Here is an 11,256-nt window from a genome sequence, read left to right on the forward strand (position 1 = left end):
GTGCACTTTACCTTTTATGGAGTTTTGTGGGCGTCGCTATATGTAAATGAGCTGTGTCAGGAATGAAAAGATGGATAAATGAGGCCCTGTGTATATATAAAATACACAAAGACAAAAAACCCACACACACAAATCCTCCTGAGAAGACGAGAAGTTCTGTCTATGGTGCATTTATTCTGTGCGTTTGTTTAACACGCAGTAAATAAAAGTCCAAGTGGTTTATATGAAGCTAAAACCGTATCAATACCTTTCACACACACAAGCGTAAAATTCACTAAATACTGCACACACACTTCATAAATATTCACAAATAAACACAACGCAAAACGCACTAATAAAGTCATTCATATCTGTAGAAAGCGATTTCAAAATGTGTAGAATAAAATGGAAAGATAAAATAAAAGTTATAAAAATACAGAAAGACACATTTTATTAGCGTAATCCAACATTTTATTTATTTGTTTTTAGTTGATTGTTTGGGGGGAGGAGGGGTTTTGGAGTTTTTTCTTTTTGGGTTATTTTTGTTTGTTTGTTTTGTTTGTTTGTTTTTGTTTGTTTTGGGGTTTTTTTTGGAGTTTTTTTCTTTTTGGGTTATTTTTGTTTGTTTGTTTGTTTTGTTTGTTTTGGGTTTTTTTTGTTGGAGTTTTTTTCTTTTTGCATTATGTTTGTTTGTTTTTGTTTGTTTGCTTGTTTGTTTGTTTTTGTTTGTTTTGGTTTGTTTGTTTTTTGTTTGTTTTTGTTTGTTTGTTTTCCGTCGCTGGTGCCTGTTACCACAGTAACTCGGTTAATGGTCACCGGGCTCAGGCCGACGCTGACGAGTTTACGGAGCGGTTTCAGGGTTGGAGCAGCTGGTGAAGGTCTTGGAGATGTTGGAGAAGATCCTGCCCAGCCTTCTGCGAGCGTTCTTGAAGACCGACCCCGAGGCCTTCGATTCTCTGTGTGAAGCTGGAAACAGGAGAAGAAGCAGAATTACAGCAAAACGACAAAAACCGCTCTTTCAGCTCATTATCAGGACACATGGTGCAGGAACCGATAAAAACTCAAACTCTTAAACATGAACATCACGCTCTGTAAAAATCATCAGCTCACGTCATAAATAAACAGGATCATTATTATCATTTATTCTTATTTAAAGTACAGAATACAGAGCACTAATGAAGGTCAAAAACACGCGTTAGACACTAAAAAGACACGCGGCGTAAACGTGGTCAAAAATCGCAGCTTCATTTCGTTTTAAAGACTTACAGCTGTGAAGATTTGCGGAGGTGGAAGGGGTCGGCTGGTCATCGCCTGTCAGAGGAACTCTGCTCTGATTCTTCTTCCACTTCTTGGGACACTGAGATTAGTGAAGATAAAAAGATAAATCAGGAAGCAGAAACGGACGTCTGAGACGACTAATCACCTTAAAGAACGTGATTAATGCTGTAAATCGAGCGACTGATGTTAAATAAACCCTTCAATTATCAATAACTACAAATAAAATCCACACAAAACTGTGAACTCAAAACCACAGGAGAACATTTAGGGGAAAAAGTCCTGCATACCTTAACGCCACGTCTGATCACGCGCCCGTTCCTTGTGAGGAGTCCAAGCCTCTTTTTCTTCTCCTGATCCTCAGCTGCTGGATGTGAGGAGCGTCCATCGCTTCCACTTCGATTCTGCTGATCGGTGAGGCTCAGATGTTCTCGAGTCTCCTCCACGTCAGCACGAGGAGACGAGCTGGAGGAAGCTGCTGATAGCTGAGGAGACTTAGGATGCAAACCGTTAATACGACACACAGAGGAAGTCCCAGCGTCCTCGATTTCACGTGCGAGCGCTGTAGCAGAAGGACAATCGGTCGATTTGTCCACCAAGCTGCTTTCCTGAGCTTCGTCTCCTGCGCTTGGCCCGGCGTTCAGCACATTCTGCAGTAAAGCCTTGATGGACTCCTCTGCAAACGTGTAAACGCACTCAGAAGGTAACTGGATGGAGCGTAACGTGATGTTCCCTCTCCCCAGAACAGAATCTGATGAACACTGGCCAACATCTCCTGCCCTATCCACGTTCCTCAGGAGGAGTTTTGCGATCACGTCCGTTATAGCACGTGATCGTCGATGTATCATCTCCTCCAGAGAAAGATCCTCCAGCTCTGTGAGCTCATGAACCGTGCCATCCTCACTGATGTAGATGGGAGTGACACGATCCTCATTCCTCTCTGACTGTGCTGACGCGTCTGTCCTTTCATCATCAGCAACACGTTTAGAGAAGGAAGTGAAGAAATTCTTCAGCTGGTTGCGCACCACAGTGAAAAGGTGCAGAGGAGCGAATGAACTCCTCTGGACTGAAGACCTCGACTTCCTGTCTGCGTCTATAAACTGCTGCACAGTGGAGCTAACAGTTCGGGAAATCTCAGAAGCTGTAGAATCGATCTGCAGATTTAAAGCGGAAGCCACTTTCCTGAGACGCGCTTCCGTGTGGCGTTCCTTTGGGAATTGTGAGGGCAGCAGAGGACAGGATTCCACCACTTGGAAGATGATGTCACTCACACGCCTGGTGGATTTGGTGTGGAAATAGGCGTCATCGTTCTTCACCGCAGGTGGAGCTGTCAGCTCACTCCTTAACAAATCAATGACTTGAGTAATGACCCTGTTGGTGCACAGGTCCAGGTCCACCTTCTCCTCCACCCTCTCCTCGTGTGTGGGAAAGCTCAGAGCTTCAGATGCCTTGGAGAAAAACGCCTGAAGGAGACTTCGCACTTTTCTCAAGATGTTCCTTGGTTTTTTGGCAGATTCTGCTTCTCTGACGTCAAAGAAGCAGGACAAGGCACCGAGAGCATCAGAGCTCTTAGTCTCCTCTTTCACAGACTCGTCACATTCGTGTAAAACCCTGATGAGCGAATCTGCGGTACTGACGGCATTCTGCACGTCTTCTAATGAGCACCTCGAGGAATCTGCTGTGGACAACCTTCTGAGCAGCATCTCACTCACCACCTGAGTGGCTTTATTGAGGAGCTCCTTAGACCTCAGAGGGACAGAACTGCTCACCTCACAGGTCTTTTTTACCTCGGAAACAATCTGCTGATCGGATTTACGCTGCCGCAGGAACGCAAACCGTCTGAGCCGAGGAGCTTTAGAAGAGCTGGACTTGGCCAGCAGCTCGTCACGCAGAAATAAATCTGCGTTCTTCTCGATGAGCTCCTCAGTGCAGCTGTCAATAACAGCCTGCAGGTTTGGAGCTTCGCTGACGGACACGAGGCTCTGAGCATCAGTCACTTCTGCTGCTGCGTTCTTCAGGCACGAGCACGACTGTGTCTTTTTATCTCCAAGTCCAATCAGACTTCGGAGCTTCGTGAAAACGTCTGAGAAGTTCTTTGAGCAGGGAGCTGAGCGAGCATCAGCATCACTCACCTGAGCTTCACCTACCCGAGCTTCCGATCCGTTTTCCACGTCAGTTATTCCGTTCTCGAGAGCAATTCCACTGATCACCGTGTTTACGCTTTCAGCAGTGACTCGATCCAGATCTACTGACGCCGTCGGTGACGACTCTGTGCTGGAACTCGAATCTTTCCCACTGAATGACCCTGTGGAAATGTGAGAAGATAACCACTTCTCACTCGCAACCAGAATGGCTTTATCGAGGAAACGTTCAGCAGCAGCAGCAGGCTCCTGGACGTTCTCCGACCTGACCTCGACCTCAGCAGCAGTTTTAGGACAGACGTCCAAGATCAACTTGTTCTTTTCGGAAATTGCTCGCTTCCGCCCAGAGACGAACATAAACACCTGCTCGAAGATGTTCTCGTGGATCTTTTGAGCACCAGAGAGGAAGTTCTTCCGCTCATCTTCTGGACCAGGCTGGTCAGCGTCATTGCTGCTGACGCCTGATGAACTTTTACTCAGTGACTGTATAAGTATAAATAATAATTCCCATAGAATTTCTGAGGCTGTGCTCTCGACCTCCTCCATCAGGGAATTCGTTTCTGTCTCACTGCGGACAGGGACGGAGGTTTGGGGCGACAATGAGGCAGCGATTGTTTCCTCTGTTTTCAGAAGAACTTTTCTGACCTCTTGTGTGGCTTTGCTCAGAAATTGATCACTGAAAAGCCTCTCAGCATTAGGAGCTGATGAAGCACAATCAGGAGCCATCACTTTAGTCGTCACAGGGACCGAATCAGGGCTCAAGGATTTTAGCATTAATTCGAAAGAGGACCTGCTGATGGAGACAACTTCTTCCAAGCCCTTCATTATTCCATGGACCTCCTGGTGGGACTTTAGCTTCGTTCCTGAAGTTTTCTCTCCTCCAGGTCTGTCGAAGTCGTCAGAGTGATACAGGGCCAAGATCTTCTCACAGATCTCATTAGTGCATGCCATGCTGAGATCATCTGGCTGTGAGATCTGATCTTCTGCAGGTGATGAAGCACTCGCCGAGCAGATCGCCCTTCGTCCTGATGCCACTCTCCGGATCGCCTCCAGCATCGCAGCTTTGGTCTGAGTGGCGATTCTCTGAACGAGCTGACAGATGAAATCAGACGTCTCCGTAGGCGATCTTTATACACACACACAGGAAAGAGAGAACATTAACGGGAATTCATATTATTTTTACGTCAGCGCTCACGTGAATTTAAATAAATAAATGCGAGTGAAAAACGACAATCTGCGTTGAATTTCTTTCTCTTTCTGAATATCGTTTGTTCTGCCATCGTTCCGTTCCACAGCCAATTGATCAGAAACCACAGAAACCCATCTGATAGCACTATAAGTCATTCCAGCACAGCGCTGCTGAATCCTGGATTCTGATTGGTCAGACGGTGTGGATTAAACAGTGCAGTAAAGTTCATCATGGTGAATATTAAGAGTCAAATCTGAGCATCAGGTGGGTAAAGTTTACCTTTGAGCTGAGGCGTCTGAGTCAGACCACTTCCTCCATTTAGACTCCGCCCTTTTCTTCAGGTTGTCTTTCGCCTGGAGAATCAAATCGATCCCGAAGCTTTCGATGAGAGGCGTCAGTAAACGCCTGATGGCAGAAGACGCCGCTGACGTCGCGATCTTCGTGCACAGAACCGCAAACTCCAACTTTGTGACCTTTTGAAATAAAACAAAGAAAATCAGCTTCTTGAATATGAAATATGATCAGTGACATTCCAGCGTGTTCCACTAAATGAAACTGGTTCATTATTCGTTATTCTAACACTCTTACCTTCTTCTTCATGTCCCTGGTCACAGCCTTCCATTCCCTTTAAACACACACACACACACACACACACACACAGAGGAAATCAGCATTTATTCCAGTGTAAATGAATAAAATGTTACTGCGAGTCAGAAATCAGTAAAAATGAACATACTCATCGCTCAGATGAAGAACAACGTCCATAATGTCCCTGAAACACTTCAGTCTCTGGTCAGATGTGGAGTCCTGAGTGCACGCTCCAGCTGTTCCAGCTGTTCCTCTCTGGCTACTTCTCTTCTTCTCACTCATCTGTAGAGAGCACATGGAGTTCACAGCAGCTTCACTAACTTTAGCATTTTGATCATCAAAGTTCAAATTCTATCCTAGCAGAGTTTTTAATAACTACAACAGCGAGCATAAATATTAGCACCCTTCCTGTTTCAGCCCCAGAATCAAATGAATCACTGACATCATCCTGTTCATGTTCAAACTGATTCACTGATTCACATGAACTCGACTCACCTTCGAATCACGTGGGTATGAATCCAGTAGTTTCTCTCGGATTGCTTTCTCTATAAAAACACAAACAGGTCGTTAATTAAAGCAGATTGTGTAAAAACTCTTCAGCTGTAAGAAAGTGGAAAAGCCAGAATAAGGAAGTGCGCAGTAAAAGCTGAACAGCGGGCGGATTTGTGTTCAGAAGCGATTCATCAGTGACTCTTTTTAACGCAGTGAACTAAAGCATGTGCGAGCCGCACACATCAGTGAAAGTGTAAAGTGTAATCCTCAGTCCTACAGCAAAGGGATCAGAATAAAGTGAGTGTTCAGGAGCGGCTTCGTTACACGCCATGTTTAAACTCAGACCTGGATTCATCTCAGCTCATCTTTCACACCTTTCACACCAACAAGTCTGGCTTTTTAATCACCTCCATAATTATTCATCCATCATCAACATCAACAACAACAACAACAATAATAATAACAACAATAATAATAATAATAATAATAATAATAATAATAGTAAGGGTTAGAGGAGCTCACCTGGCGTGTGATCTGTAAAATACAGTAACTGAACTAAACACCTGAAATCAGGGTTTTTGTCCCTTCTCCTCCTGTGACGTCATAGCCTCCTCTTGTGACGTCACAGTCCCCCATCTCTTACAGCTTTACGTTCTAAATCCGTTCCTTTTTTAACTCGGCCATATCGGAGGCGGGCCCAGTGTCAATCATTTGGCGCGGGAACCAATCACGTTACTGCTCTGTTGCAGCATCAGCCAATCACGTAGCAGCTCCACTGTGTCCCGTGTAGCTCAGTGCTGCTGAAGCGCGAGACGGTTTATTGCTGCAAGGACAAACTTTATATTAGCTTTCTAATCTTAAACTTCAAGAAACTTCAATAAAACGGGAGCGAAATGAAATAATTAGCGCGTAAATATGATTTCAGTGCTGTGGTGATAGTGTGTAAATAGAACAGAATGTGTTCGTGTCCGCCATTTTGTCTCTCACACTGAGCTGATTTAACAACAGCAGCTTAGCATCATTAGCATCTCCACTGGATTTCACATCTCCAGCGCCATTTAATGTTATTTTTTATGCTCTATCGCTTCTGAAACCCCTCACAGCTCTCGCATTCACACAGTCACAGGCTGTAAACACATTCCATCTTTCCTATCTGCTGGGTTCAATTAGAGGAGAAACTTTTTAATAGAATATTACACTTTAATGGACTGGCTGGTTGAATGAAATGGATTTAAACTGTTAAAACCCAGAATAAATCACATCCAACTGAATCTAACTGCAGTTTGAATAAAATATAGCTAATATTCTGCTCCAATTCCACAGATGATTTATACAAATGGTGTAAATGTGCAGTTTGTGTTGTATTTGTGTGTGTAAGTGAGACTTCTACACAGACACAGGAGAGAAGGCGCCTCTGCTGGTGAGGAGAGGAACTGTCCTGAGCTCTCACTCCATTATTATTGTTATACAGTGTACTGTACTATTCAGAAAACCTGCACTGCCATCATCAGGAAGTCTGGGCTTTTCCTTCCCTCCTTCCTTCCTTTTATTGATTACATTCAGCTGTAAAATGATTGAGACTCTGTGATATAATGAACTCTTTTATTCCTCCTACAGTTTTATTAGTACAGATTGATTTCAGATCCATTTACAAAGGAACATTTTACAGAACATGTCTCTATAATCTGCAGTATATTTAAATATATTTGTACAGATATGTTCATATTAAACATTGATACTCTTACATATATTTTAGTTTTATATATGTTAAGACAGGACATATATTTAACGGAGTTTTTGACCAAATCCACGTTCTTAAAGCGGCTAAAACAAAGCCGGAGTGTTTCCTAAAAGGAGAAAATGAACAGAGCGTACAAATCATCACCTGTATAATGTGATCATAGTGTGAAGGGAAATATTTTGGTCTTGAGACTCTGGAGAAAAATAAAATGGCCGCCTGATGTACTAATGAGAGGAGGCAATGTGAACATCTGGTCTAAAATGGCGTTTCTAGAAACTTCCATCGTCCAGGAAGTGCCTTATGTTGAAATAAGACACTGGGTTGTGTTTATTAGCTGCGTCGTGTGATCAGACTCCGTGTGTGTGTGTGCGTGTGTGTGTGTGCGTGTGTGTGTGAGGGTAGAAGTTTAAGGAGGTTCGTGATGTAAACGGTTGGTTGAGAAACGTCAGTAACGCTCATGGTGCTGATAAATCAGAAACGTCAGACGTAAAGGAACCCAACGGGAAACGCTCCTGAGTCACAGTTCCTGAGGAGACAAAACACAAAATAGTTCTTTTGTTTTAGAGGATTTCTCATTTTACTTTTATCCATTTATAGTTACCTTTAATGTTGTGGACCGTCCTGTAGTTCCTGTTCTCACTGACGTTATAGCAGAGAGGTCCTCCGTCATGTGCACCAACAAACCTGGAGCTTTTGACTCCACAGTGGTTGCGTTGATGTGCAGTGGTGAGTGATCTACACGGCTTCCTCCTGAAGTCAACCATCATCTCTTTAGTCTTATCTCTTAAGAATGGAGTAAACGTTGTGATAGTGTTACTCAGTCTCAGACAATAGGCCCTTTTCACATGACGTCAGGAAACTTGCGTTCTGACTCGAAGCGGTGTGTGTTTCCTTCCGCCAGCGTAGTGGAATGCTAGCGCCACCAGCATGGAGTTCACCCAGTCCCTTGTACGTCTGCCACAAATACGGCTAGATGATGTACAACGACTCGCAGACACATTTTCCCTCACGACACGTTCCAAACTCTGTAAAGGCTACACACTCTCACTGAGCAGTACCTGTCTGATTCTGAAGGTCAGTGTTTTTGTCTTGTCTGGCCCTTACGTTAGCGACGGCGCTAGGATAACGGTAGTGGATGTTATCAATCTGTTAGCTTTCTGTTTTGCAAATAGAAAGTCTTTAGGCCCTGTTCTTGATTAGGTTACTGTAGTACAGACCGCAAACTCTTGCTGCAACCACGTTTCCATATTACTGCTGTTAGCTCCAGATTCTGGATTGTAAGATAAAAGTCAGTAGCGTATTCATGGTTAATGTTGCGCCTTTTCTAGTTTCGAATGTAGCTGTGGATGAGGTGACAGTGAGAGGGCGATGTCACAGGTCCATGAGGAACAATGAGGAGGCTCGTCACCTTCAGCTTTCTCAGATGAATGATTTTTGTGATGTCTCTGTGACACAGCGTGGGATCATCATCCACCCTGACGCACATCACCTTGCAGCCAGTCCTGATGCTAAAGTCTTCAACCCCAGAGAAATACCTCCATTTGGGCTGAGGTAAAGAGACGCCATGTTGAAAATGGTGCACAAGTTAAACACCTGATCCCAGGTAAAGGCCAGGCCTGCCTTAAGAAGAGCCACAAGTACTATCATCAGGTTCAAGGCCAACTGGCCTTCAGCGGACTTCAGTGGTGTGATTTCATTACAGATCCCCACACTGACTTCACAGCTGAGGGAATCTTTAGGGATGAGGAGATGATCAGCTCAATGCCACAGAAGCTGGATAATTTCTATCATATCATCTACATGGATGTCTTATCAAGTTGTAAAACCTGAGGCAGAAGTTTATGTAAATAGTTTTAGGTAGATGTGGAAGGTGAATAAGTGCGTTGGTGGTATAGTGGTTAGCATAGCTGCCTTCCAAGCAGTTGACCCGGGTTCGATTCCCGGCCAACGCAGTTCTTCTAAACTCTTCACCCTGCTGCTGTCTGGCAAACAGTACTGAAGCTTTTGGTCCCTCACTTTATGTAGTAATGTGTAGTCTCTTGTAGCTCTGTGGTGTTTATGGAGCACCGTGGTCCTGGAGGAACGTTGTTTCATGTCACTGTGTACTAACTAGCTGTATGCGGCTGAAATGACAATAAAGCCACTTGACTTGAAGTGAAAACCTCTGAAACTGATGTAAGCAATTGCTGTTGTAAATACATTTTTTTCTTACAGTGCGAAATCGACTGAAATTGTAAACTGCGATGAGAATCGTATGTAAATATTGTATGTTTTATTGTATGTAAAACCAAGTGAAGGGCCGCATGCTATATGCAGGACAAATCAAGCCTTTTTAATTTATTCCAAACTGACACTCATTTACTGCTGTACTGTAGGTATACATGGACATGCAGCTCTACCCTTTTTTACAATTATACATTTCTATAACACCTCAAACACACAGTTTCCTGCATCTCTACCCTCGTGCATATCACTGGATATACACACAAATATGACACCAGATGTGTAATAAACAGTTCTGAAAAAAAAAACATCCTAATATTACAATCTGAGTGAAACATTTGGCATATTAAGGAACAATTCTCATTTAATATCGATTGTGAGCCATATTTACAATTATCAGATCATCTCAAGTGCATTGCTAGATAACTATTACTACATATCCATCAGCATGAAAACATGTGTATTGAAAACAGAGGAAGAAAGCATCATCTTCGCCTTTCCCAGCCGTGGTTATGGCAGTGTTGATGTGAACAGTGAGCCTGGCCCTCTCTCTTGGCTGCAGTGAATTAGATATTACTGAGCCCATTCTAATTCTGACTGAATATACCCTAATATACTGTACTGCAGGCTACAGCGCCATCTATCACATTCTGTTTGTACTGCATCAAATTAGTCATTTTAGACCAAAATCCTAACTCAGATGTAATGATGAAAGTCCCTGGGGCCGTAGTTTACCCCTCTCTGTCCTAAAGCAATTACCACATGGACAATGTTTAATCCTTCTCTGTCTATGGATAGGAGCTGGTCATACACACACACACACACACACACACACACACACACACTCTTACTCCTGAATAAGCTGAAAGCAGTTCATCTTAAGATACTGCATCATCTCTACCCCTGCAATGTGTTACTTGAAAAATAGAAATGAGACACATGGCCACAATGCACCTTTCACAACTCTGAAGCAGAAACTGTCACGTCAAGGCTGGAATCAGCGATGCTCTCCAATTCCCCAAACTCAGAGCGGCCTACAAACATGGCCGCCAGGGACTACAACACCCAACACACCCTCACCTGATCACGTTCACCATGCTTCTAATTCCACACACCTGAACTCAGTCACATGAATCTCACACTCACAGCATTTAAGGCTCTTCAGTACACTTACCCATTGTGAAGTGTATGCTCAGTCTTCTCATACCTGTCCATACCAAGCCTCATTTCTGTAGCTGTGTCCCAAATGACGTACTGTACACTATGCACTATGCACTCTACCGTCTAGTCTAGGAATTGTAGAAGGGTAGTATCATCTCAAATGGAGCACTAAAGGGTTTTAACTAAGCGGAAGTAGAAGCCGTTTCCCAGTTGATAGCAGACGATTTCAAACGCACGTAATGCCACGCTGATAGATTTCCCAGACAATCGTGGAAAGAAATATCTCTCCTTATTCTCACATCTTTCATTCCTTTATTCTAATCAGTAATATAATGATCTGTTTCTATCCTGTGATACAAATTCACATGAAGTAAATAATACTGTGAAACTATTTTAAACACGTTTGGGTAAAATCCATGTACATAAATCCAGAGTTCCATCAAGCACTCCTAATTTCAGGCTGTATT

General features: G+C 43.5%; 1 protein-coding gene and 1 non-coding gene across 2 annotated transcripts; one reads left to right on the forward strand and one right to left on the reverse strand.

The window, feature by feature from the left end:
* Nucleotides 1-547: 547 nt before the first annotated feature.
* Nucleotides 548-5,334, reverse strand: LOC117599725 (uncharacterized). The gene is made up of 4 exons (XM_053242049.1): nucleotides 4,864-5,334; nucleotides 1,545-4,521; nucleotides 1,246-1,336; nucleotides 548-945 (listed from the first exon to the last, which is right to left on the reverse strand). The coding sequence occupies exons 2-4, from the start codon at nucleotides 4,449-4,451 to the stop codon at nucleotides 821-823; spliced, it is 3,123 nt and encodes a 1,040-aa protein (XP_053098024.1). The 5' UTR covers nucleotides 4,452-4,521; nucleotides 4,864-5,334; the 3' UTR covers nucleotides 548-820.
* Nucleotides 5,335-9,285: 3,951 nt separating this feature from the next.
* Nucleotides 9,286-9,357, forward strand: trnag-ucc (transfer RNA glycine (anticodon UCC)). The gene has a single exon. It is a non-coding gene; the product is annotated as a tRNA-Gly (tRNA).
* The last annotated feature ends 1,899 nt before the right edge of the window (nucleotides 9,358-11,256 follow it).

The sequence above is a fragment of the Pangasianodon hypophthalmus genome, chromosome 19, assembly GCF_027358585.1.
Source record: "Pangasianodon hypophthalmus isolate fPanHyp1 chromosome 19, fPanHyp1.pri, whole genome shotgun sequence".
In the NCBI taxonomy this organism is placed as follows: domain Eukaryota; kingdom Metazoa; phylum Chordata; class Actinopteri; order Siluriformes; family Pangasiidae; genus Pangasianodon; species Pangasianodon hypophthalmus.